At 57.1% G+C, this 27,643-nt stretch overlaps 1 protein-coding gene across 1 annotated transcript in view; it reads right to left on the bottom strand.

Annotated features, from left to right (window-relative positions):
* Positions 1-10,114: 10,114 nt before the first annotated feature.
* Positions 10,115-27,643, bottom strand: part of KLHL29 (kelch like family member 29) — a 268,142-nt gene continuing 250,613 nt past the window's right edge. Inside the window, exons 7-14 of the mRNA XM_079791884.1 lie at positions 22,930-23,132; positions 21,493-21,752; positions 20,207-20,405; positions 19,847-20,029; positions 19,504-19,684; positions 14,911-15,104; positions 14,413-14,557; positions 10,115-12,462 (exon numbers count right to left, since the gene is read on the bottom strand). Of these exons, the coding sequence (XP_079648010.1) occupies positions 12,279-12,462; positions 14,413-14,557; positions 14,911-15,104; positions 19,504-19,684; positions 19,847-20,029; positions 20,207-20,405; positions 21,493-21,752; positions 22,930-23,132 (1,549 nt within the window). The 3' untranslated portion in view covers positions 10,115-12,278. The remainder of the gene's footprint in view (positions 12,463-14,412; positions 14,558-14,910; positions 15,105-19,503; positions 19,685-19,846; positions 20,030-20,206; positions 20,406-21,492; positions 21,753-22,929; positions 23,133-27,643) is intronic.

The raw sequence follows: 27,643 nt of genomic DNA, 5'->3' as shown, positions 1-27,643 counted from the left end.
CCTCTTTTTGGCTTTTCTAGTGTCTAGCCCCACCTTACCTAAACTTTTCCTTAGTTTTTGGGACCCCTTATATTATATCATATCACTTTATTCATACCAGTCACTCTGGAATATCTTTATCTTGACTTGTTCAGATCTCATTAATGGCTGGACTTAGATTCAATACCTGCTTCACTTATGTTTCAGAGCTCTTAGAGAATTGCTTTGTGTCTTTTGTGCAGGACTTTCAGTTGCAGTCAGTGGGAGAGAGAGGATATACTCAATCTTAACCAGAACCAGACGTTTCTTTATTTCTTGGTTACTTTGTAAAAATGTCCTGTCTTTCCTCCTATTTGTCAGAACGCATTACCTGTTTTATTAACTTTTATTTTCTTTCTAGTTTAATGTACATTTGTAAGGTAATTTTATCTAGTTCTTTCCTGAGTTATTTCACATCCTTCATGAGTTTTTCTAATTCTGGTTTATATTGTTCTTTCATTCTTCTATCACTGTTTTTTGTCCTTTTGCTTGTTTTGAACTGGCAGGTCATACTTTTAAATGTTTGTAGGCATGTCTTCTGGAGGGCTGCTTTTGTTTTTTCCTCGTAATGTATTTATATGGGATTTCCCCTCAGTCCTCCACTGCTCGTTTTTATATGAAATTCCTTGCTTTTTCAGAAGGAAGCCTGAAGTTCATGGCTCTAGAGCGCTCTCTCCTGTTATTTTTGTGAAGAGTTTAAATGCCTGACTGCCTGCTTTCAGAAATCTCCTGGCTTTGTTCCCCTCCCTACTTCATTCAGCATCTCTCTTTTGTCCCTGTGCTGTTCAGTTTAGGTTCTGTCCCTAACAGTCTGGTCTTCGTGTGGGGCTTGGTCCTGAAGGGGAGCTCTGGCTGGTTATTCTTGAGAATCCACAAGACTCGTACTTCCCACAGAACCCCTGCCCTCACTCACCTGAGAGCTGGAGTCCGCCCAGGGCCGGATGTTATTCTCCACTGGCCCCTACCTCACCCCAGCTTTCCTGGGCATCCCTGGGGAGGGGGGGGGGGTCCTTAGTTCCAATGGATGCCGAAGACTCTCCTCTGCTTCCTTCCTCACACGTGGCTGCGCGGGCTCATAGGTGCCCGTGGTTGGCTCCTACCCACTTGGGATTTGGCGTTCTGGAGATTCCTTGCTATTTAGACGTTACCTGTGAGCCTTTGAATTTTTCATGCTGATTTCTATGTTTTTAATGGGAAATTCAGGATGATTAAAAAAACCCCACACCTGTTATTGCCACCATCCTATCCCTTAGTTACTTTGATGAGAGGTGTGCTCTTCCGCGAAGAGTGAAGGCTTCTGGGTAGGAAGTCTAAGGGGAGAATGAGGTTTAGAATATTCATGGGAATGGAAGGGTGCTCTGGGAGCAGGTGAGAAGGAAGGAAGGGCCCGGGGAGGGTGGGACCATGTATTAGCAGCGGGCCAGCCTTTGTGAGTGTACCCTGCAGGCGTCACCCACACCACAGAGGAAGCTGGCAGTGGGTCAGAACTACAGTTAGGAGTGTAAGCGTGCCTTGTTGGTGCATCGAGGCCCAGCGTGTTATAGGTGTTTGAGATCGCAGGTTAAAAAAAAGTGTCAGTGTCAGATGCAATGTAATGAATTTGGTCCCTACAAGTTATTAAATGCTTTGGAATTTACAGTTTCCTCACAAATAGAAAGTCAGTGAGCAATACTCTAAAATTGTGTATTGTCATGGGATCTCAAGAGCCACAGTAAAACCAAAGACTTAAGAAACTTTGGAACGAGTTTTCTTAAAAAGCACACGACTAGCCCACGCCGGGTGCGTATGGCTCTACATTCAGCACTTTCCTAACGCTCTCACTGTGGCGGCAAAGCAAACTTAATTTTGATATGAGATAGCATTATTTGTAAACATTGTGTGTAGTTACTTTCCTGATAGCTTAACATTTTTTGAGAAAGTGTTGGAAATTAATGATAAATTTCTATTTTAGCACTTTAATGAGTGCAAAGCTTTTTAAACAAGATTTTGCAAACAGAATGTGTTTTTTTTTAAAGCAAATGTGGCCCTACCTGGTTGGGCTCAGTGGATAGAGCGTTGGCCTGCGGACTGAAGGGTCCCGGGTTCGATTCCAGTCAAGGGCACATGCCCGGGTTGCAGGCTTGATCCCCAGCAGGGGGCGTGCAGGAGGCAGCCAATCAATGATTCTCTCTCATCATTGATGTTTCTATCTATCTCTCTCCCTCTCCTCTCCTCTCTAAAATCAATAAAAAATATATTAAGCCCTAACCGGTTTGGCTCAGTGGATAGAGCTTTGGCCTGCGGACTGAAAGGTCCCAGATTCGATTCCGGTCAAGGACATGTACCTTGGTTGCGGGCACATCCCCAGTAGGGAGTGTGCAGGAGGCAGCTGATCGATGTTTCTCTCTCATTGATGTTTCTAACTATCCCTCTCCCTTCCTCTCTGTAAAAAATCAATAAAATATATTAAAATATATATATATATAACAACCCACAAGTAACATTATACGTGATACGTTACTGAAATAAAGGTTATTTGTGGCAGGAAGTCTCAAGTTCCTTCAAGTAGTTCAAGGCAACAGGAAGCTGTCCGCTCTGTAGCTCACCACAGCTCAATAATGAAATGTCTTTAATAAGATTGTTTAAAATGGAGATTGTAGCAAAGAAAGGAATAATTGCCTGTCATGCTATAAGAAAAGCCACTTCACATCTTTGGGATGTTTCTTTACACCAATTTCCACATTTTTTGAACTTATATATCTCCGGAAACAAAACAGCAAAAGATCTTTTTATTAAAAAGCGTTTTTTTTCTCTCCACATAGTCAAGATTTGATAGTTGGAATTGATGAAATGTCATCTCACTATTAACACAAATATTAAATAGAATATCTTTGTTTTACTACGATAGTTCCGTAAGAGTACTGGAATGTGGAAGTTTTTGCATTCTGGATATCGATGGGACAGTGATTGGTTTCGCTGTTCTTCACTACAGCTTACTTGCTGAGAAGATCGTCACGTTAAAAATTAAGTACAGAATGCCAGGAGCCTTTCCAGAAAATGTCAGGCCCCCCTTTTGCAGCCTTCATTGGTAGCTGGCTTGGGTATTTTAGTTGTTGTATAGAGCAGTTATTAGGTAATGGTTTATTTCAATCTCTCTCCCCCCACCCCCATTTTTTAAATATCCTATCTAATAATAGAGTAACATGTAAGTTACCATCACTCCGCTACGCCCACGATTGGGCGGCGGGAGGCTGGGGGCGGGACTCAGGGTAGCCTATCCGGCCATTGAGAGGCACAGATCCGCTGCCACTGAGGGGGGCTACCCTGCTGTTGAGAGGCGCAGGGGGCGGGACTCCCGCCCCCTGTGCCTCTCAACGGCCAGATCCGCGGCCGCTGAGGGGGGCTGCCGTGGACACCCAGCTGCGCCTCTCAACGGCAGGGTAGCCAGGTGTCCGCGGCAGCCCCCCTCAGCGGCCATTGAGAGGCGCAGGGGGCGGGAGTCACGCCCCCTGTGCCTCTCAACAGCAGGGTAGCCCCCCTCAGCGGCCGCGGACCATCAAAAGCGTGGGAGCTGGGTGCCTGTCTGCTCGGCACCAGGCCTTTCAGAAGCCTCCGCCGAGCCCGAGGCTTCTGAAAGGCCTGGTGCACCAGCGGACAGGCACCCAGCTCTACCGCGAAAAGCAAAAGCGTGTAGGGGACCCTACACGTGCATGATTCAATCATGCACTGGGCCTCTAGTTAAGTATAAGTAGAGATGCTAAGGACTTTGGAGGACTTAGAAAATTATAGTGAAACATATTTTTCTATATTCAGAAGAAGGATTTAGTTGACTTTGAAGAATACTGATTTTATTTCTTCTGCTTCAATGTGAAAATGTATCAATTTTTCTTAAATATTGTGGCAGTTCTGAAGATGAGGTCAGATGTATTGACCCCAGAATCCCATGTGATTATTTGAGCTTGTATCATAATTTAGAAGAGAAGTTTCCAAATAAGTTTTGCAAAACACTGCCTCGTGCATCCACTTTGGTGAAGTCAGGATGAGTGGCAGTCTGGTTTTGACTCTGAGAAATCCTATAGTAAAGAAACCTGTTTAATTTTGTTAAACCCAGTACTCCCCAATTTTATTTAGTCTCAAGACCTTGTATACAAATGTTTATTGCAGCATTATTCCTAACAGTTAAAAGTGTGGAAGTAACCCACTGTCCATCGACTGAGAATGGATATCCTAAATGTATCCATTTTGATATCCATTTTATATACCGGTTCAGTGGAATATTATTTGATACACAATACAACAGAGATGAAACTTGAGAACACTCCGCTAAGCGAAAGAAGCCAGAGATAAGAGACCATGAACTGCATGGTTCCATTTATAGCAACTGTCCATACAGGCAGTCCACAGAGACAGAAAGGAGATCAGTGTGTGCTGTGGGCTGGGGCCCGGGAGGTGGGGTGTGACTGCGATGGGGACAGGTTTCTTTTTGAGACAATGAAAGTGTTCTGAAATTAGACAGTGGTGATGGCTGCTCGAACCCGATGAATTGTACACTTTAAAAAGATGAATTTCATCATATGTGAATTATATATCATTAAAGCTGTTATTTTAAAAACTAGAGGCCCGGTGCACGAAATTTGTGCCTGGGTGCAGTCCCTAGGTCTGGCCAGCGATCGAAGTGTGAGCGTCTGGCATGGAAGGGCAGGTCCCAGCTGACCTATGGGCCCTGGGCAGCACCTGGGCCCCCGCTCGCACTCACCTTGGCCTGGTGCCACCCGCTCACCTGCTCCACCATCCCGCTGTGGTCCCGCTCTTGATGGAGCCTATCGGGGCCAGCAGCACCTTCACTGCCGCCTGCTGCCAGCGCCGCATTGCTGACACCCGCCATGTTCCATGCCGCCCCCTTGTGGTCAGAGCATGTCATTGAGAGTGGTTGAACTCCTGGTCTCCCGGTCGAATGGCCGCCCGAGGGGACAATTTGCATATTAGGCTTTTATTATATAGGATAACCATCTGAGAGAGGCTGTGGCAACAGCCAAGGTGAGGAGTAATCAGGGCTTGAAACAAGGCACTGGCGATGGAAAGGTGCTTAGAGAAAGCAGGAGGTGAAATCCAAATAATAATTGGATTTTTATTAACAGGATGCCTCGTCCCCAAGGCTCCTCTGCTGCACAGGTTTGCACTCGGGCAGTGGCCAGCGTCCCAGAGATGGAGGAATTCCGTATGCATAGTAGGTGAGGCCCTTTCACAAGAACAGCTGCTGCTTGAGTCACCTGAAGGCTGCAGGGATGGCTGGAGCATGTGCAGAGCTGTGGCCTCGTCTTTCCACGTTTCATACTGGAAGTACGTTCAGGCTGCCGGTGGAGTTCGGGATACCCGTCACTACTCATCAGGGTGCGTGTTCTGTGGGCGCAGGAGGACGTGGCCCTGGCCTGCAGGGAACATGGTCTTATTCATCTGGTCTGATCCGCTCAAAGGCTGTGCCCTCAGTTTTCATGAGGAAAGACCCCAGGCGACCTGCCAGACGTTAGAGGGCAGCAGAGCGCATGGATGATAAACGTGGGGAGGTGAGTACAGATTTTTGGGTGACCTTGTTCCTGCGATCACGTGGGAAAGGCAGACTTCTTGGAGTTGGGTCCTTCCCCATTTGACTTAGCTCCTTGACCCAGGTGGGAAAACACTTTTTTCTTTTTATCAGAGATCAACAACTTCTAAATATATTATTAATAAGCAGTAAATGTCATGGAACAAAAAGAGCTCCTTCACAGTAGTAACAAAAACTATAAAATGACAGGATTAAGCTTCAAAAAGAATATATAACACCTATCTTAAAACAGACTTATTTAGATCTTAATACCTCAATCTAGAGATTTTGGGAGTTTTTTAAAAAATAGCATTTTAAAAATGACAGGATGAGAGTTGCCATAGAAAACATCAAGATTTATTCTGAAATTACTAGAGGCCCAATGCATGAAATTCGTGCGAGAGCAGGCCTTCCTTCCCCCGGCTGCTGGCACTGGCTTCCCTCTGGCACCCAGGCCCCGGGCTTTTGTCCGGAAGGACATCCGGAAGGATGTCAGGTCTAATGAGCATATTACACTTTTATTATTATAGGTATTAGGATAAAAAGAGAGAGAAGCAATAAGACCAATAGATTAATAGACCCCACACAGGTCTGAATCTATGAGAATAATAAAAGAGGAAGTTAGTATCTCAGATCACAGAGATTAATTAGAAAGAGCAATCCGTGTGTGTGTGTGTGTGTGTGTGTAGGAGGAGGAATGTTTGAGCTCTACTTTATATCCTACACAAAAACATTTCAGGATAGTGGATTTAAGAAGGAAACATGAAAAATAAAAGATAGGTTAAGTGTAAATACAAAAGAATTAAAAACTATATACTCAGGATAAAGGAAGCCTTTCAAAACTAAAGGCTAGATTTGACTACATAGTAATTTAAGGTTCTCTACAATGAAGGACAAATTTACAACAAGCTAGCAAAGGATGTAAACAGGAAATTTACAGATAGAAGTACAAGAGGCCAAAACGTATTTTTTGTCTGTGATAATAAGCAAAAACATTTTAAAGTTTGCCAATATTTAGTATTGGTGAGGGTGTGGGGGAATGAAACTCCCATCACGCTGATTATGGCTGGATGATGCTAGTAAATGCTTTTAGAGCAATTTGGTGATATCCCTTACAGCGGAGCATGCTCAGTACGGTGGGGAAGCACTTTAACCTCCTGTCTCCGAGGGTGCCGAGGGCATGATGTGCCCTTCGGGGTGGAGATGGTGCAGCCAGGGCCGGTGTGTTCTCCCCTTCACTCTCCCAGGCCGGGGTACGGTCAGATAGGAACTCATTAAGAGACCGCAATGGGTGGGCTGACATTTTCGTGGACTCTCATCCCCCCAAGTTTCCTGGGTGAAGCCAAGCCCGAGGAAGCCAGGTGTCGCTGAGACTCTTACCAGGCATTCCCAAACTTGCTTTGGAAGAGGACCGTGTCTAACCCAGCTGGCCGTACCACATCACAGATCTCTCCTTAGTACAGACTTCTGAGAAGGGGTGGGGAGGAGGGAGGGGCCTTAGTTTTGGAGTCCTAAGAGTTACGCAACTGCTGACAGGCGTGGAGAGGCCGTGTGATACCGTGTAATGCCATGCAGGACCTGGGCCTGGTGTAGCCATGACTGCACAAGTCACTTAACTTTTCCGACATTTCCTTTGAAAGAGTGAAGACGATGACCTGTGCCTTTTAGGGTAATTGAAGGGATGCCGTGAGATCATGTGTGCGATGGTGTTATATAAATACACTGAGGCTTCATTAGAGAAGACCTTCGAAAGGATCTTGGTCACTCATTCAGAGTTTTAGCACTCACACATGCATCCTTATGTTGAAAGAGAGTTTTCCCTCCTTCATTTTTTCCTTTTCATCTTATTTGATCTGAGATTAAGTGTTGATGTTCTTTTTTTCCATGCACTGAAAGATATGATTCACTCCCAAGCCTTTAGGTTCTTTTTAAAAAACAATCTTGTTTATTACTGGTGATCACTTTCTTATATGTCATTCTTTGTTATTTTATTCTGAACCCTAACTTTGTTTATGGTGCCCAGAGTAGGAAATAATCTTTGACAGTTCTTAGGCTGTAGGGGAAAGATTACTGCCTGCCCCTCATTCCCCATTCAAAAAAGAGAAATCTTTATTATAAAAGTAATGCCATCACTTTATATACATTTTAGAAGGAAGGACGAAGGAAGAAAAATTGCCCACAATCCCACTGGGGCAACTAATGGTAGTTTATGACTGTGAACCTGTCACTTTTCTATAAATATTTTACGTATCTTTACATACATACCTTACATAACCACAATCATATACAATATGGATCTTGCTTTTCTTCCTCGGCTAATGTTTTCTATGTGGCTGCATGTCTTTGGGGCCCGTCTCACAGATTGTGAGGGTCCCGGGCTTTACATGCTCAGCACGGTGTCTGACGGATGTGAGCGTCAGTAAATGGGAGCGTCAGCCATTTTCTGTGACTTACCCAGAGTTTGTATTATTTCCTATGGATGCCCAGACGTGGATTTCCCGGGTAAGGTGCTCTTCAGGCTTTTGGGAACTGGCGCTTGCCACATTGCTTCTGAAAAGGGCCATTTCCGCTCCCAAAGCCCTTGGCATGCCTCGAAGTTTCACCAGTCCTCCAGGTCCCCTCCCACCCTTTGGGATTTAAAAAAATATATATTTCTTTATTGATTTCAGAGAGGAAGGAAGAGGTAGAAGAGAGAAACATCAATGATGAGAGAGAATCGTTGATCGGCTGCCTCCTGCATGCCCCCCACTGGGAATCGAGCCCGCAACCCGGGCATGTGCCCTTGGCCAGAATCGAACCTGGGACCCTTTAGTCCGAAGGCCGACGCTCTATCTACTGAGCCAAACTGGCTTGGGCGTCTTTAGCTTTCGTAAGCTGATTTAGCAGGTCAAGATGTTTCCTCATTATTTTAAGTGTCATTATTTAAAAGACTACCAGTGTTGCCCTGGCTGGTTTGGCTCGGTGGATAGAGCGTCAGCCTGCAGACTGAAGGGTCCCAGGTTCGATTCTGGCCAAGGGCACATGCCCGGTGGCGGGCTCAATCCCCAGTGGGGGCCATGCAGGAGGCAGCCGATCAATGATTCTCTCTCATCATGGATGTTTCTCTCTCTCTCTCCCTCTTCCTTCCTCTCCGAAATCAATAAAAATATATAAAAAATAAAATAAAAGACTACCAGTGTTGAACTTTTTTGTTGAGTGTTTACTAGCAATGTTTTCTCCTCGTGGGGTTTCTTTATGACCTATTTAACAGTTGGAACCACTTAAAATTTTCTTATTGAATTTCATGGGCCCTTAAATACATTAGTCCTTTGTCACAGGAACTGCAAGTATTTTTCCTGACTTAGTCTTGTTTTGGCTATGTGTTTTTTAAAATTCTCTCTCTCTCTCTCTCTCTCTCTCTCTCTCTCTCTCTCTCTCTCTCTCTCTCTTTCTCACACACACACACACACACACACACACACACGTGAGCCGCCTCCTGTCTGTGGCTGTCACAGCCACCTGCTTACCATCCACTCTGTCTGACGGTAGCACCCCGAGTCCAGCAGGAGAGACTCCCCAGCCTCACGGGCTCCTAGCAGAGTGGACACGTGTCCGTCACGGGAAATGGGATGTGCTTGCCACCCCGGAGTGCAGCCTGAAGGACCAGGCTCTTCACAGACCAGGGAACGCGTTTCCCTTGATTTCGGGGAATAGAGTAGACAGGAAGGCGCTGACAGAGCTATTGCTTGGATTCGATGACAGGCTATAATTTCAGCTCTTCCCAGCTGGGACCCTCCAGCCCTCCAGCCTTTCCTCCAGCACCCGTGTTTCTGAAGATGTCCCGGCAGATACTCATTTGGCACCGCAAGGCCTCGGCCAGGCTCTTCGGGCTCCCACGCTCACCTACCCCCGCCCAGCTTTTTCAGATTGTTTTCCTGCAAAGAGACACCAGGACTCGAGGAGGTTTGCGGATTGAGAAATGCTGCTAACCCTACCTTCTCCTCCGAAACTTCTTTCCCTGCACGAGGGTGCGATCCTGCCTGGTGGGTCACATGTTCACCGTGGGAAGCCTTGCGTGGGCTTCCTTGGCCAAGCCCATCTATGTGACGTGTTAGCCACCAGCCTCGGGCGTGACGGGAGGCGGGCGGGCCGCCATGTCTGAATTTCAGGGTGGAAGCCACGCCTCGCTGTTCTTCTGGAGGAAGTATGTTGTGTTTCTTCTCCAGGTGGCTTTGGCAGCCCCTCAGTAAGGATGCCAGACACGGGAGTTAGACCCGGGGGAGCTCACTTTGAAGCTTCTGGTGGCACTAGTATAATAAGAGCACTCATGCCCAGCCGGTGTGGCTCAGTGGGTGAGCACTGACCCATGCACCAAGAGGTTGCTGGTCCCACTCCCACGTGGGACACATGCCCTGGTTTCGGGCTTGATCCCTGGTAGGGGGGCTGGGGGAGTGGTGGTGTGGGAGGCAGCCAGTCGATGTTTCTCTCTCACTTATATTTCTCTCCCTCTCCTTCTCTCTCTAAAATCAATAAAAACACATTTATTTTTTTAAAAAGAGCACTGACAACTGAAGGGAGATCCTCAGAGTCATTCCAGACTGTTTGCCAATCAAAGTGACCTTCAATTGCCCTTGATTCTTGGCGTCCTTCCCGCTCTGTCCCTTGCCAAGGAGTCCCATCCTTCTTCCTCATCTGCGTGCAGGTCTGTGACGGAGCCCAGACGGCCGGTGCACGAGGGAGAAGGACCTGCGCGGGGGTTTCTCATCACCGTGGCCAGGATGGAGGCACACGAAGACATTACATGGACTTCCGGGTCTAGATCTATAAATATATTTATTATAATATAACAAGAACTTAACAATAAACATATACTATGTACAATACCATTACAGAGAACCCTGTTTGTAGCATTCACAGAAATAGCCAGTTTTGCTCCAGTGTGATCAGTGAGGAGAGAAACGGGATTTCAGTGCCATCCGTGTCGAGTCCCGCCGACGGCTAACACCTCCTTTGGAGGCAGACGCACACCCACGCCAACGTGGCCCTGCCCCGGGCAGCTAGAAATTTGTGCTCCAGTCCTTGGGTTCACACTTGCACCCTGTTTGACATAAATACTTTAAATGACATACAATGTATGTAGTTTTGTGCTTATTACTTTTTAAAAGAATAAATAATAGTAAAAACTGCATAACGAAGCTCGGCGTCCTGTCCCGGTGTGTGGGGGAGGGAGGGGCGCCCCTGTCCGAGCCGGCACCGGGGCTCTGTCACCAGCGCGGAGAGACGGAGAGCGTGGCCTGGCCTTTCCTCCTCATCAGTGGCTTTTTGTTGTTTTGTTTTTCAATCATGAAATGCAAGTTGACGTCCCAGATATAAAAATGGTAAATGTGTATTTGGTACCAACTTCGACTCAGCGGCGCCGCGGCGGCGGCATGCCTCCGGCCCCGGGATGGGAACGGACCGCCGCGTGCGGTGTGCGGTCCGAGGACCAGCCGGAGGCCGTTCTCCTTGGAGCCGCAGGCGGCCTCCCTCCTGGCGCCCCTCTCTCGGGTTGATATGCTGCTAGAAGATTCTGCCCGCGCCCCGGGCCTCGGCTGTCACGGCTCGTCTAAGAGGGCCGCCCCGTCCTGAGCGCGCGGTGGCAGGTGCCTATCGAAAACAGTCCCCTGTGCCTGTGGACACGTCCTCCCGGCCTCCGCCCCCCGGCCCGGGCCTCAGCCTCCCCCCAGGAGGGAGCTGGTGCTTTCCTGCTAGCACAGCCTCTTTACTGGCCGTGTCCCCAGGAGGCACAGCCCTGAGGGGGCTGTCTGGGAGTTACTTTTTCTAAAAATAAAACGGTGCCTCTGTGCCCCCCAGGAGAGAGCCTCTCCTCTGCGCGTAGAAAAACTGGAGCCCCTGCCACGCTGGCGGGACCCCCTCAGAGCTCCGGGGCGCCCGCCTGCTCCCCTGCCTGGCCGCCTCCTCTCCGTACTTAAAAAATAGCCTTTTGTTTATCAAGAAAATGCCTTGGAAAGCTAAATACTTCTTACTGGATAAGAGAAAGCTAGCAGGATCATCTTGTCCTTCGGCAGCAAAAACCTGGTAGAAAAACCTGGGAAGGACAGACAGCTCTCCCAACGGTCCCTACGGCTGCCCCTGCAGCGGCTCCGGCCACGGCTGGCCACGGCTGGCCACGGCTGGCCACGGCTGGCCACGGCTGGCCACGGCTGCCTCTGCGCGGGGACCCGCAGCCTCGCAGCCTCGGGCCTGTTTGCTCTCGGCCACCTGGAGTGTGGACCGGTTAAAAACGAAACAGGAATCAAAGTGCTAAGGACGCTTTGATCTTATTCCCCGGGAGCCTGCCGCCTACGATTGTTACCGGGTAACTGGTCGGTGGTGGTCCAGGGGTCCAGCTTGCTCTGCAGGAAGGAAAAAACGGCTGCTCTCTCCCAGTTGAAAAATAAGTGAGACTCTATTGCACCGGGCAGAGGGAGCGCCTCCGTCAGAGCAAGTCCGCCCGCGGAGCCGCGGCCGCGCCGGCAGGTGGGTCCCTGTGCTCCGGGCTGAGCCCGGTTCCCCCAAAGGCAGGGGTGACTCCCGACGACACCCGGTGCAGAGCAGCCGAACGCGGAGCGGGCGAGGTCCCGGTTGTTTGTCGGCCCCTCGGTGGTGGTGCTGAGAACCGATCCCGGGAGCAGCACGCGCCTCACCGGACTCGTCCCCGGTCTCCGTGGCTGTCCCGCCGTCAGCCGCTCTGAATGTATTTCTTGATCACGACGCAGCCGTGTCTGAACACGGGGCAGGGCATGTGCGGGAGGAGGGTCCAGGTGTTGGTGGTGGGCTCATAGGCCTCCATGTTGCCCAGCGCCGGCCCCTCGCTGCTGACGATGCCCCCCGTCGCATAGATCTTGCCGTCGAGCACCACGGCGCTGCCAGGGAGAGCGGGGAGAGCGTCAGCCAGGGAGCCTCCCGCCCGGTGTGCTGCAGCTGCTGCTGCCCTTGTGCAAAAGCACAATGGGACCTGGCTGCTCTTCTTTGCCCTCTGACCTCGGCGGTATAAGGAAAACCTCTTTCCCCACAGCCCATAGGGACCCATGCCGCACTGCCCTTGGGGCTGTGGGTGGCACGCGCATCGGGGTGCCTGGGGCCTGCGGGACCTACTAAAGAGGAACCGCCTCCGGGACGGGCTCTCGGCTCAGCTCACCGAGTCCCGTTTCCTGATGCCCAAGCCGAGCCTTCCTGCCGCTCAGATCCCGAGGGGCACTGACTCACTAGGAGGCGGCAGCCGGGTCATCACGGAGCGCGGCCTGTGAGTGTGGTTTGCGCCGTGGCCGTGGCCGGGGCCGGGGCTCAGTCCCAGCTTCCTGCTGCGGCTCCTTACCCGCGGGGCGGGCGCGGCTGCCCACCCCTGACTGCGGCCGGGTGCTCTGCAGGGTGACCACGGGGTCCCCGCGCCTCCCTCACTGGCTTGGTCCCAGGGCTCGGTCAGCGGTCCCTCCTGTGAGCTCCCCACGCTGTCCTGTCTGCGTTTCCCAAACCCGATCTCCTCCTCTCGGCCGCCCCTCACGCAGACCCACGCGTCTGGCCCCGATTGCTCGCTCACTTGAGCGAATGGCCATTTCTTCTTGGCTGTCGCTGAATAGATACCCTTTGAACGTCTCCTCCCCTTCCTGAAATCCCGAGCCTCCGACAGAACACGTCAGTCTAGACGGCTCAGCAGACACCGAGGGTCCCTCAATTGCTCCCCACCGTCAGGGCCCCACACTCCTCCCCTCGGGGCATAGCTTCTCCCCGCTTCTCTTGCAAGACCCAGCTCAGACCTCCCCTCAGCATTTCCTTTCTGCGCCCACGCTGAGGCTCAGATGAGGTCCGGGAGTCCCCCCACAAGCCCTGCTCCAATTCCAGCTCCTTTGCAGCGGGGAGTGAGTCGGAGCCGCCCTGCGCCTGCCTCCATGAGAGGGTGCGACAGGAGAGCCGTGGGACCCCCGTGCTGCCAGGCACTCGGCCGTCGTCTTGTCCCACGGCCTGTTTCATGGATAGGACCTCCGGGGCGGGGGGGGGGGGGTCCCTCTCCAAGGTCACACCACAGGCTAGGGGCAGCTCTTAGCTTTGTTCGCTCTGCCGCACAGACAGCGGGCTCTGCATACGGGCTCCGTGCGGGCCACACCGAGGACAGGTGGCCCCCTCCGCCGGGCTGAGCTGTCTTCGGACGCAGTCCGCTACGGGAATGCTAACACCGGGGTCTCGGGGCCCCTTTGTATCCCTCGTTCCTCTGAGTCCAGGAAAAGGGTGGAGCAGCAGGTCTGTGCCTCACTGCCCAGGGGAGTTCGTTTTTCTGGGCCACAGGGCCAGGGCGACCGGGAACCAAGCCACACACTGACCTCGCCCCTGTTGTCCTGGGGGCGGGGGCTGGTTCGTGTGCGTTCCTGCCCAGGCAGCTGTGAGACTCGGGGTGCCCCTTGCTGGGCCCAGCTCCCAAGGGCCACCAGGATCGTTGTACCATCAGAGCACCCCCGGGAGGCCTTTGTGCAGCTCTGGCCTGGCGCTGCCTGTCTGCCACGGGCAGGCGGGCCTGGGGGAGAGCCGACCGGCAGCCCGCCCTGCCCTCCCGCCCAGGGAAGGGGTGGCCTCGCAGGCCCCGGGCAGGCCCCGGAGGAAGCCCTTCGTTTCCGGCTCGGAGATGGGGCTGCCTCCGGCGCCTCACACTCCGCTGGGGCTGCAGTGCCCACCCCTGCGTTTGCCGGGGCCGCTGCTCTGGGCCTGGGCCTCCCTTTGGTCAGCGAATGGAGGCCACTCACTGCGCTCAAACCTCTCCTCTTGTCCCGCCCTCCCGCCCCCCCCCCCCGCCCCCCACCTTGGCGGAACCGCCGCCTGCTCACCTGCAGAACTGGCGAGAGTGATTCATGTTGGGGCCCGCCTTAATGTTCCCCTTTTCCGGGTCGTAGATGGTGGTGGCTCTGGCATAAGCCCCACCCAGGATGAACACGAAGCCGTTGAGGGTGACGGCGGGCGCGTACTTGTTGTCTGTGGGGAGAGCCGGCCAGGCAGGTCAGGGCATCGCTCTGGCCCTCTCTCCCCTTCCCTTCCCCAGGGTCCCCCGGAGGAAGGGGGCTGGAGGGCCTCCCGTGCCGCTGACCGGCCTTTGGACAGGCCCAGGGCCAGGGGGCACCTGCACAGGGAATAGCTGGCCCCCCCGGTCCAGGTGGTGGGATCGCAGCTGCACGTGGGCTGGGGTTCGCCTCCCCTCCCGCCCCGGGCTCGGGTTCACAGAAGCATCGGGCCGAGCCCGCCCTCTGGGCCTGGGCTGTTGAGACCCAACGAAAGGACGAGGTGGGGACGCTGCCCGGGCCCTGGGCTGAGGAGACGCCGGTTCTCACCGATCATTGGGGACTCGATGAAGCTCCACGTGTTGGTCTGCGGGACGTAAGACTGGAGGACGCCCGCGGCTCGGCCAGCCTCGTTCACGCCGCCGAACACGTAGATCTTGCCGCCGCAGACGGTGGCTGCCGCGGAGTGCACGGCCTTGGGCAGCGGGGCCACGGCCTCCCACTGGTTGGTGATGGTGTCATACCTGCCGAGAGGGGAGGAAAGGCCCAGGGTCAGGGTGGGCCCTGTGCGGGGCAGGGGCCCCAACGGAGGCAGCAGGTATCGGGCGCACCACCATCTGCTTCCTGCCCGGGGCACCACTGGCACAGCCCGAGGCCACACGGCTCGGGGCCCTCGGAGGAGTCACTCAAGGCCACGGGGGACTGGCCCGCACTAGCCCTCTCCGCCTTCCTCCTCGCCTGAGGAGTGAGGACCAGACGGGGGTTGGGGGGTGTGAGAACAGGAAGCAGCCGATGGGAGGAGCGGAACTGGAATTGAGTAGATCGGGCAGGGAACTGGGACCTTTCTTTCTTTCTTTCTTTCTTTCTTTCTTTCTTTCTTTTTTAAAATATATTTTATTGATTTTTTTACAGAGAGGAAGGGAGAGGGATAGAGAGTTAGAAACATCAATGAGAGAGAAACATCGATCAGTTGCCTCTTGCACGCCCCCCACTGGGGATGTGCCCTCAACCAAGGTACATGCCCTTGACCGGAATCGAACCCGGGACCCTTCAGTCCGCAGGCCGACGCTCTATCCACTGAGCCAAACCGGTCAGGGCCTTTCAGGTCTTTCTTCCCGGGCCAGCGTCGGGCCCAGGTCTCGGCGTCCGCGCCGTGTTCCTCGTGCGCTGACCTCACCAGCACTCGCTCCGGACCGCCCAGCGCTGGCCCGTCCGCACTGCCGACTGCTTTCCCGTGCGCTCTGGACCCAGGGCGGACCTCCGCTGCGGGCTCGCTGCTCGCCCTCCGGTCCCCGGCACCGCTCTCCGGGGAGCACGCTGGGCCCACTTGTTCCCATGGACCTCCTTGGAGCAGGAGCCGTGACCCGGTCACAGCCCGGTGACCGCGGAAAGCAGCCCCTGGCTCTGGGAGGGGGCCGAGGGGACCGCTGTGGTACGTCCAGCCCGGAGCTGTGAACACTCGGCATCGGAGACAGGGCGGCGGGGCGGGACTGAGTTCAGCCCCAGCTGAAGATGTGCTAACGGGGGATGCCGTGGTGTCTTCTCGGACAGTGCCGGACGCTCAGTGCCTGTTTTTTGAGCCAGGATGGCAGAGAGCCAAAGCGCTCTTGCAGACAGGCTGGAGCCGGTCGGGGACGGTGTGGCTCTCGGTGTAATGGCACCTTCCGCCAAACGCAACTCTCCCTCGAGTTGGGATTCCAGGTGGCTGTTGGCCCTCAGTCCCCTCACACCCTGGAGGATATGCTAATGACATGCAAATGACCCCGAGGAGTGAGGCCCTCCGCTCGCTATCATTTATCCAGTAACCACAGCTCTGTGACATGTGGCTATAAAATATTAGACCCAGTGATTTATATAATGACTAGTAGCCCGTTTGCACGAAGATTCGTGCAATAGACCTTCATTCACCTGGCTGCCTGCACCAGTTTTCTGCCGGCACCAGGGACCCAGGCCTTGGCTGTGGCCACCGCCTTCTGCCTTTTTCAGGGTTGGGGCTTGGCCCCGGGCGGTGGCCTTGGGCTCAGCGGCACCCAACATCCTTGCTAAGGATCGCAGGAGCCGACCCCCAGTGGTTTCCTGCGATCCATGCAGGCTGCCCACTGGTGCCCAAGGCCGGGAAAGCCTCCGCCCCAGGCTTTCCTGGCCTTGGGCTCGCCGCACCCAGCGTCCCTGCTACCGATCACAGGAGCCGACCCCCAGTGGTTTCCTGCGATCGGTGCAGGCTCCCCGCTGGTGCCCAAGGCCGGGAAAGCCTCGGCCCCTGGGACTCCCGGGAACGGCGGGAGGGGCCGAGCCACGCCACCCGAGGTGGCCGATCGCCTCCGGGACCCCCGGGAGAGGCGGGAGGGGCGGACACGCCCCCCTAGGTGGCCGATTGCCCCAGGCACCCCCGGGAGCGGCAGCATGGGCCCGGCCACGCCCCCCCCTGGGTGCCGATTGCCCCAGGCACCCCCGGGAGCGGTGGCATGGGTCCGGCCACGCCCCCCGGGGTGCCGATCGCCCCAGGCACCCCCGGGAGCGGCGGCATGGGTCCGGCCACGCCCCCCGGGGTGCCGATCGCCCCAGGCACCCCCGGGAGCGGCGGCATGGGTCCGGCCACGCCCCCCGGGGTGCCGATGGGCCCAGGCACCCCCGGGAGCGGCGGCATGGGTCCGGCCACGCCCCCCGGGGTGCCGATGGGCCCAGGCACCCCCGGGAGCGGCGGCATGGGTCCGGCCACGCCCCCCCGGGTGCCGATGGGCCCAGGCACCCCCGGGAGCGGCGGCATGGACCCGGCCACGCCCCCCCGGGGTGCCGATCGCCCCAGGCACCCCCAGGAGCGGCGGCATGGGCCCGGCCACGCCCCCCCGGGGTGCCGATCGCCCCAGGCACCCCCGGGAGCGGCGGCATGGGCCCGGCCACTGGGCACCGCCATCTTGATCTTCTCAACGGCGGATATGCCACCCGGAGTCCCGCCCCCAGCCTCCTGACGGCCAATCATGGGCATAGCGGAGGTGCGGTCAATTTGCATGTTTCTCTATTATAAGGTAAGATACCATACATGCTTGTCTATTGTACTGTTGTTTTAATCTCTAATTACATAATCTTGCTCTAGTCCTGAAATACAGCAACGTAATGTAATGATAACGCACCACATATCGCATTCATTATCAATCTAAGGGCAATTTGTACCATCAGTGCTTCCTGGTGTATGTCCCCGCTACCCCCACCTTCCTGCCACCCTGTTTCTCATCATTGCCACCATGTGCCATTGCACTTGACTTGCCCAGCGGGCTCAGCTCTGCCCCTCGGGAGTCCTGCACGCCCCCCCTCACTTGCACTCACACCACCCAGGGGTCTTCAAGTCTGCGTCCAATCCCTACCAGGCCAGCTGGCAGGCCCAGGGGGCTGACCCTGTTGTCCTGGGCTGCTCCGTCTCCTGGGTGCCAGGGCGTCTGGCTCTCCAGGGGGAAGCCGGGAGAGCCCGCTCCCAGGTCGGAGAGAACCGCTCCTGGGCCCACGGGCAGGGGGACTTATCCGCCTCCTGGTGTATTGGATCCTCAAACAAATCCCTGTATCCATCAACAAGTGTAAGTTCGCAAACTGAGTAAGTAATCAACGTCTTAGGAGATTACAAATAGCTGACAAGAGCAAGACAGGGTGACAGCTCCAGCTAGTTTGCTCCGACCTAGAAAATGTCTCCCGCTTCCTGCGCTTGTTACTGGACGACGAACGCGTGGGAGCTGGGCTTCTGGAAGGCCTGGGCGTGGTGGCCGTGCAGTGGGCCCCGCCGCAGGCTGTCAGCGTCGGGGCTGACCCGGGGTCCCCGGCGGGATCAGCATCTCAGAGTCACGCGGGGATTCCCCGTGATCTCCAAGTCAATCTGACACTTGAATGCTGTTCCCGAGCCAAGCTGGGCTCCGCTGGGGGGAGTTAAAAGCCCACAGCGAGCACACCCGGCCCGCCTCACTCTGAAACCGTCTTCGCTGGAACATCTGCCAAGCGTCCAATCAGCCGGCCAGGGAAACGTACGCACGGAGGGTCCGGGTCCGTGTGGCTCCCTGGGCAAAGGGCTGTCCCGCCGGGATCTCTGCTTCCGGGGGCGCTGGTGACGTGGGCGGGGAGGTGGGCTGGGGCGTGGGGAGGCCGCGGGATAGGGCTGCGGGGGTCCTGGCTGTGTCTGTGCTGGAACTTGGGGCAGCTCAGCCTAACGCGTCACTCTCTGGGGCACCTGTTTTCCTAAAAGCGGGACCGCCCCAAGCCTCCCCCGATGCTGCTGCCGCTCCCGGCCTGCACTGCCCCTGTCTGTGGCCCCGGTTTAAATGGCCCGAGGAAGCCGGGGGCCTCCCAGCAGAGGGCAGGCTTCTGAACGTGGCTCTGGGGCCCCCTGGCTTCTGTTCTCTTCTGGAGAGGTCCAGAAGATGGGCGAGGCCGGTGTGCAGGGCTCCTTCCTGTGTCAGAAGAGGGTTTCCTGGTCTGTGCGGGACGGAGGGGGAAAGGGGGCTCCCAGCTGTGGAACCCCACACTCGGCAGGGACACGGAGGCGCAGCCATTGGAATGGCACACACTTGGGCCAACGGTTCCTGCTCCCCCTTACAGTCCAGCGACTCCAGTCCCCGCGCCTTCCCTCCAGCCAAGCCCCGCCGGTGCCTCCCACCCGGGGTCTCAGGCCTCCCACTTGTCTGCCGCCGGAAGGGGCTGCCGGGACAGGAGCGTCCCATGTCAGCGACCGGCCGCTGGGGGCGGCTACCTCACCATCCCCACGCCTCTCGCTCTGCTGCGTTCGAAGAGCCTGGGCATCGCCTTGCCAACGTCCAGGCTCCAGGGGCTCAGGGGGTGGGTGTTGGGAAGGAGGAGCAGTGAGAGTTTAGCTTTCGGTGAATTTCAGAGGATGCCCCCCGCCCCCCCCCCCCCCCGCCCCAGTTGTGACCGTGGCCCCATCACCTCTCCACGTGGTCCACGTTGCCTGCCACGCCGAGTCCCCCGAGGGTGTAAATCTTCCCATCGTAGACCAGGCTGTTGTGCCGACAGCGGGGGACCGTCATTCTGGAGACGAGGTTCCAGTTATCGAGCAGGGACATGTAGCACCAGACGTCGGCCAGCGTCACCCCTGACTCCATCCCACCTGCAGCAGGGCGAGGTCCAGAGAGCAGGCGGGGAGTGAGGAGGGGCCGCGCCAGGCCGCCCAGCTCAGGGGCAGGAGGAGGCTTTGCCTCCTGGCCAGGCGTCCTCAGCCCTGACGGGCGGGAGGGAAGCCCACGCCCATCGCCGGCCCCGAGGGCCTCACCTGAGAGGTAGATGTTGTCCCCGGCGCTCACCACACTGAAGAACTCGCGGTCATAGAAAGGCAGCGAGGCCAAGGGGTACCACTTGTTGTTCTGTGGGTTCCAGCAGGTGACGGCCACCAGGGAGCGCTGAGTCATCCCCACCATCTGACGGCCCCCAACCAAGACGATGACTTCAGCCACGCCTGCAGGGACACAGACGGACACGCTTGGGACCGCGCCCCCCCCCGCTCCCCCCCCGCCACCTCCCACACTTGCAGCATCTGCACCCAGCGCCTCTCTGGGGGACCCCCTACCGCCCGGAGTCAGGCCGCCCCCAGGACACCTGCACTTGCGGGGCTGGGGGCGCGGCCCCCCAATACCTGCGGAGAGGCGGGGCCGGGTCCGGGGCGTCTGCATCTCCTGGCGGGCGTGGGGGAGCATGTGGTAGCGCTTGGCCTCGTTGACCAGGTCCCGGCACGCTTCCGACGACTTGATCAGCTCCTCGTTGTCCACCACGTTGAGCAGGTAGCTGGGGTGGATGAACGGCAGGCGCACCACCGCCAGGAGCTCCGCTGCGTACTGCGGCCGGGGGACACGGGGTCTGCTCAGACCGTGCAGGCGGGGCCAGCCCTGCGCGTGTACTGAGGCTGCACCCTCGCTCACCCAGCCCAGGGGTCGGCAAACTGCGACTCGCAAGCCACATGCGGCTCTTTGGCCCCTTGAGTTTTTAGCAAAGGCCAGCTGAGGAGGACCCTAGTTAAGTTAATAACAATGGACCTACCTATACAGTTTAAGTTTAAAAAATCTGGCTCTCAAAAGGAATTTCAATCGTTGTCCTGTTGATATTTGGCTCTGCTGACTAAGGCGTTTGCCGACCACTGACCCAGCCTCGGCAGAGAGAGAAGGCAGCCCCCAGCCCTGGCCGGTTTGGCTCCGTGGATAGAGCGTCGGGCTGTGAGCTGAAAGGTCCCGGGTTCAATTCCGGTCAAGGGCATGTACTTCGGTTGCAGGCTTGATCCCTGGCCCTGGTCGGGGCTCATGTGGGAGGCAACCCATCGATGTGTCTCTCCCACATCAATGTTTTTCTCTCTGTCTCTCCCCCTCCCTTCCACTCTCTCTAGGAATCACTGGAAAAATATCCTCGGGTGAGGATTAACAGCAACAAAAAGGCGGCTCCCAGCAGCTGGGGGCGATGAGAGGGAGGAACCGGGAGGTCTGGCCGCCCGCAGCTGACCCGGGGGTGGACCGTCCATCTGTCTCTGCAGCACCTCGCTCCCACCTCCACCCCCAGCACGGGCCTGTGCTCCACGCCAGGCTGCGGGGGGCTGAGATGGATGGCCGGAGCCTCGGAGAGGTGTGCCTGGGGCAGGAACCCAGGAGCAGGTGGGAGGGCCCAGGAAAGCCGAGGGCCGTCAGCTTTGGAAAGGAGATGATGATTGACAAGCTTGCAAATCACAACCGTCAGAACCTGTGTCTCCCCAACACCAACCAACAGACCCCTTTTGGGGCGTCCCTCTGCCTCAGACTGGCGCCTGGACCCGCCACGGTGCGGAAGCTGCAGGGTGGGAATGAATCTGGAGGAGACTGGAGGCAGGACCACACTAGGCATCCTGGAGGCCAGGGAGGCCTAGGTTTGGGGAGAGAGGGAGGGAGGGGCAGGCCTCACCTGTGCGCGGGACGCAGGGTCCTTCTTGATCCACTTGATGACCGTCTCGTACACCAGCTCCTCGGCCTTGGTGTTGAGGCTGTCGTTGGAGATGTAGGCGATGAAGTCATCCTTGGCGATGCCGAGAATCTCCTCCTGGGCCGCCACCTCGGGGAAGATCTGCAGTGCGAAGGCCTTGGCCATGTGGTAGAGCTCGCTGCACTGCATGGCCTCCGCCATGGCCAGCACCCCCAGGCAGTTGCTGGCCGTCAGCTGCTTCTCTGGGGGCAAGAACACGTGACCACTGACCACGGGGCCCTGGGTGGGTGCCACCTGTGCCGCTGCCTGTCCCTCTGGGTCCTCTTCTGAGCCCATGGCCTTGGGACCCGCCTCCAGCATCCAGGGTCCCCAGGAGCCCACTTCCTGTGTCCACGCCCAGGGTTTCCCTCTGCCCCGCCCCCCGCTGACTGTCCCAGGGCCTCCCTCTGCTCCTGCGGGTCCCGGCAGAAGACTGTGAGGCACGGAGCTTCCTCACTGCCTGTGGGCCACGGGGCAGGGGTGGGGGTCGCACGAGAGGCCTGCGGTGTCTCCCATAAGTGTGAAGGGCACGCCTGGGGTCACATACTCCTCCTTCAGAGTCATGGGAGCAGTAACACCCCGTCTATGCCCACCCACCATCGCCCACAGGCCTCAGTCCACCCCACCGACCTGTAGACCTGGCTCAGCCTGGTCACTCCCCTGAGATCCCACGAATGGTTATTCTAGCCTCCAAGTGTCTGGGTCCCAGGACGCCCATACTTTTGGGACCCTAACTCTGAGGCTGTGGTTCTTAGCCCTTCTAGATTGCTCTATTCCCCTCCCCACCGACCCCCCGTGGTCTCCTGTCCTTAGGCTCAGCCCTAGTTCTCTGGCTGCACTCCACGCTCAGGCCACGGATTCTGGTGACTCAACCCTACCCCACCCTCTCCCTGCTCTCCCCCAAGCCGGGCAGCTCCAAACCATAGAATAAGTGTGTTCTCCGGCTGGGGGTCCCCGACACTCAGATCCCCAGCCCGGACAGCAGGTCTGCGTGTCCAAGGGACAGTCCACATAGACCTGTGTGGCCACCTGGTGCGGTGCAGGTGTTACACGCGGTAGAGGGGTATAAAGTATGTGGCTCCTTGTTCCGTGTTTAGAGGACAGGGCTGGGAGGCCAGGGCCCAGGCTCCCCATGAACGAACCATCCCATGACCCCTGTGGCCCCATTTGTCCTCACAAAGCTGCCCGGGCCTGGGGGAGCGATGCAGGGGCCCCCTCTGTCCATGCTGGTGAGCAAAGGCCTTTGCATACAGTTACCCGAATTATCATCTTAAAACGGCTCTGTGAACGCCAGCTGCACCTGCAGGGGGAGCACACACAGCCCTCCCCGCGAAACTCCATCATCCCTGTTTCCCCAGCTGACAGGCGCTCCCGGCTCACCCAGGAAGGACACGCAAACTCTGCAGAAGGTGTGGAACTGGAACTTGCTGGCCGCCTCCAGCAGCGTCTTGGCGTTGGCCGAGTCGATGACCAGGGAGCCCGTGTACACGAACTCCAGCAGCAGCTCCAGGACGTCCGCCTGCAGGTTGGACAGGACGAGCTCCAGCTTCTCCCGGCCGCTCTGGCCGCCGTCTTGCACCGACCTAGGCACAGAGACCAGGTGTCCTTACCTGCCGCCCGCGGCCGCGGCCGCTCCTCACAGGGCTAGGGCTCCCTGCATGCCTCGGTCACGCCCTGCGCTTTAGGGACACGGCAAGGACACACCTGAACCTAACGACCTCACACGGGATCTGAAAGAGAAGAGTCTGACCAGAGACGCCCAGAAAGAACAGAAAGCCCTGCTTATCACTACTCGGCATGTCCATGCAAAAAAAAAGATGCAAATCAAAAAGCATGAGCTGAGGATGGGGACGAGGACCAGGACTGGCCTCAAAGGGAAACAATACGGTGCGGCCCCGCTGCTGGCCCGGCGTCTCCGCCAACACGGCCAGCAGGCCCCGGGCCTGGGACCCGTCTGCCTCCCGAGGGAGAGTCTCCAGCGTGACCGAGGCTCCCAGCGGGCTGCGCTCACAGCCCATGCGGAGGCGTCCTCCAGCACCCCGAGACCGAGGGCCCCACGCTGCCCCGGACGCTCACTCCAACCCCGCCTCTTTCCAAAAGCATATTGTTTCCTTTTAGGCACGAGGAGGGAGCCCTTCATGACATTGCTTTGAAACTGAGGACGAGACGAGACAGACGGACAGAATGGTTAGAGCTGGGAGGAGGGGAGGGGGGAACAACCAAGGACTTCCGCCACAGACAGCCAGCAGCCATGACCTGGGACCTGGCCCGGGGCGGGGCCCTCCTGCCACATGGAACACGGGGTCAGAGGTCAGAGTGGCCTGCGTGTGGAGTGTGCATCGGGCTTGTGAACTGGGGGGAGCAGGGGAGGGACACAAATATATAAATATGTTTATATCTGGTGTCTACAGGAATACAAAGCCATCGCAAAGGCTCCTAAGGCCTGGCAGCCGCCCCCTAAAGCCGGACCTGGAAGGAAACAGATAAGATGAAGCAAAAGTCACAGCGGTACAGAAAGAGAAACACCGGGAGCAGTGAGTCAGGAGGCAGGTGTCTCACAGGCGATCGGCTTGGCACCCGTCTCAGCCGCCCTGGCCAGCCCCCCCTCTCACCGAGCCTAGGTCTGCCGGGGCTGGGTTCAGCCGCGGTCCTGGGAAATGACCTCTCCACCACCACCACCCCCCCTGAGGTGGCCAGGGGCCAAGAGTCTCCTGCCTGGTCCCTTGGGTGCCCTGTGGCTGGCAGTAGGGTATGGAGTGTCCAGCAAGCGAGCAGGCTCGCCCCAGGAGGCCGCCTCCTGTTAGCAGGGAGCTCGGGGACCTGGGCGCCGCAGGGCTGTCCCTCACGGGCACAGCCGTAACCTCTCTGGCCCTCAGGCTCCTCTTCTGCAAAGCAAGAGGCTGAACTGGGTGAGGGCTAGAGTCCCGTGGGGACACCCTTCCCACGAGGCTGCTCTACCTGCGGCACCTGAAAGGCCTCCACCAGAGAACGCACCCTGGGTGGGCACTGGCCACCAGGGCCATGAACACACAGATGTGGCCTGGCAGGGACAGGGGCAGCTGTCCTGCACACACAGTCCTCCCCGCTGCCTGAGCACGTGTCCAGGGCTCCCCTCCCCACAGGGGCCTGCAGCCCGGCAGCTGAGAGGGGAAGGCATGCTACACAGAGGCTGAGCAGAGCCCCTTCCCAAACCCCCAGGTGTACAGTGTGTGCAACTTCGCAAGGGACAGCCACCTAGCCTTCTGCTGTTGGGATGGATGTCCAGGCCGGGGCGACTTGGCTAAGTCTAAACATAGTTCATCACGTGATCGCGCGAAACCACAGAAATCCTGATCACCCCAGGTCATCTGGTCAACCTCTTACTCTCAGTCTTTGCTGCCTCCGCCTTGCGTCCTACACGCGCCGGCCTGGCCCGCCCTCCTCATGCCCTTGGTGCTTGCGGAGGTCACCCTGGGCCACAGCCAGGGCCAGGCCGGCGAGGCCACAGCAGGTCCGCTCACCTTCTCCCAAGGCCCCAGCCACGGTGTCTCCTCCTCTGGCCAGCCCTCCTGCCTGAGTCCTCAGCAGAGGAGCTCCAACTCAGTGACCTGCTGAGTGGGACTTCAGAATGCATACGCATGTGTACACACACACACACACACACACACACACACACACACTTACGTACACGCATATGCACGCACTGAAATGCATGTGACATGTGGTCCTGAGAGCCCCAAGATCACCTGGGAGGAGGGGTGTTGAGCAGATGGAAGGTCAGTGGAGCCTGTGGCTGCAAGTGAGCGAGGGGGGTAATGGGACCAGCAGGCTTCACTCGTGGGGCGATGCTGGTCTGGCCCAGAGTCTGAGCCAGGGAGAGGGCTGGGACAAGGTGGTGCCTGTGTGGCTGGGGAGCACAGGGGTTGCATGGAGGCACACCGGATGTCTGCCATCACAGGTGCTGCCCAGGGTTGGAGAGCACCACTGTCCCTCTGGCCTAGAGCTGTGGCTCTGCTCCTCCAGGCACCCGGTGGGGGGCACCCCTGGGAAGGAGGGGGCCACTGGGCAAAGGATCTTCGGGGAGTGGCTGGAGGCCCCTGGGACCCGATGCCAGACACGGGCATTCCACTCAGCCACAGAGGAATACTTGGGTCCTGAGGGCTTTGGCAGCTCACCCAGGCCCTGGCCCACCCACGGTGACTTGGGGGTGGCCTGGCTCACCTCATTCTGCCAGCACCTGAGATGTGTGAGTCCCTCCTTCTGTTATCTGGCTTTCCAGATTCACCTGTGTATTCCACCAGGAAAGAGGCACACTGCCACCCACAGATGCCCCACTTCACCGGGAAGGAGAGGAGAGGCGCCCGGCTTGACTATTGCGTTGAAGTCTAGCGGGTGCCCCTACGTCCAGGATCTGTGCCACTCAGGTCCTGTCAGCGTCCCCTGGGGAGGGAGACAGACGAGAAGCCCGGAGCCTGTCCATCCATTTTCATTCCATGGGAACAGAGACTACACAGTTCAGTGTGTCAGTGCTCTGTGGCTTGGGAGGTAGCGGGCCAGGTCTCTGTCCTATTGGTGTGAGGAGGAGGCATCTCTTCCCTGAGGCTGCGCATTTCCTCCCTCTGGACCCGGGGAGCGTGGTGGGAAGTGCTGGCAGGGAGAGGCCCACCTCTGCTGTCTCCAAAGAGGAACGGTCCCCTGTCCTCTCTGACGGGCCTGCAGCCTGTCGGGCCAGTGAGTGCAGCGGGCTCCAACCCTCCCTGAGCCTCCTCGCAGCCAGGGAGCCGGCTGGTGAGGGAACCGCTCCTCCAGGGCCTGCTCACCGGGGTAGAGAAATGGCTCTGGACTTGGGAGGCTGCAACCCCAGCACCCCACTAGGTCTATTCTGCTCAAAATATCCTCCTTCCTTCCCCAAGCCCGGGGCGCTCCTCCACGGAATCCTCTGGCTTTTCCCTCTGGCCTGGATACAGGCCAGGCGTGCTCATTACGCAGCACTGGCCTTCACATTCGCCTAAGACAAAGCCACAGCCCCCTTTCCTGCAGGGCTGTCACGGGAACTCGCATGGGGCTACAGCGGGGTGCTGAGGCAGGGCCAGCATGCTCGGCACAGGCTCTGAGCTTCCCGGCGGCCTCGTGTGCTCTTCTCCACAAGGCCTCACTCCGGAGGACTCAGCCCCCTCGCAGGGGCGGGAGGGAGTGCCTGTGACTTAGGCACCTGTCCCAGGTGGGTGTGTCCACCTCGGGAAGATGCTGTGGCCACTTACAAGTGTTTCTGATAGATGTGCGAGCACACGCACACACGCACGCACGCACACGCACGCACGCACACACACACACACACACGCATCTGCACACGCTCTGCATCCCTTTTTCTTGCACGCCTATCCACAGTGCCAGCCCCGAGGTTTCACTGTCCTTCCTCACAGACTCGGGGCTCAAATAAACACTACACTTCGTGCTTCTCTGGATTCGCATGAGCGCTGGAGTCAGACCGCTATTTGAATCCCAGATCTATCGGCTATACAACTTCTCTGGGCCTCAGTTTCCTCATCTGTAAAATGGGGATACTCAAGGCACCTGCTCCTCGGGTTAGTGGGAGGATTTCCAGGATGACATGCGACACCTCTACCAGCCACCTGTGGGCTGGTCTTGCCCTCATCTGAGGAGGAAGACGATTAGGGAACTAAATAAGGGAAGGCCGAGGAAAAGAAGCTGCGGCAAAGGTGTGAGCATGTGAAGAAAGAACATGTGGACAAAGTGGGGGTCAGCCTGGAGCCTGGAGGATAGGGGCTCCGGGCAGCTGAGCTGAAGGGGAGCTGGCCGCTGGTCGGGAGAGGCTGCTCTGAGACCCGCCCTCCGCCTCGCAGTCTGAGTATCATCTTCACAAACACAAATCTGAGCATGACACCCCCAGGCCTGGAACAGAGCCCTGTGCCCTGGCTCCTGCCCCCCTCGCCCCTGCATAGGCCTCATCCCCTCCACGCTCACCTCCAACTTGGCATCGCAGCTGCAGGGCCTCACGCTCGCTCCTCTCCCGGCGGTCCCACTGTCTGCCTGGCCAATCCCATTCTTGGTTCAAAACCCACGCCAGATTCCCTCCCCCGCTTCCTCCTAGAAT

Source organism: Cnephaeus nilssonii (assembly GCF_951640355.1).
Source record: "Cnephaeus nilssonii genome assembly, chromosome: 15".
Classification (NCBI taxonomy): domain Eukaryota; kingdom Metazoa; phylum Chordata; class Mammalia; order Chiroptera; family Vespertilionidae; genus Cnephaeus; species Cnephaeus nilssonii.
This window is presented reverse-complemented; position numbering and strand designations above follow the sequence as displayed.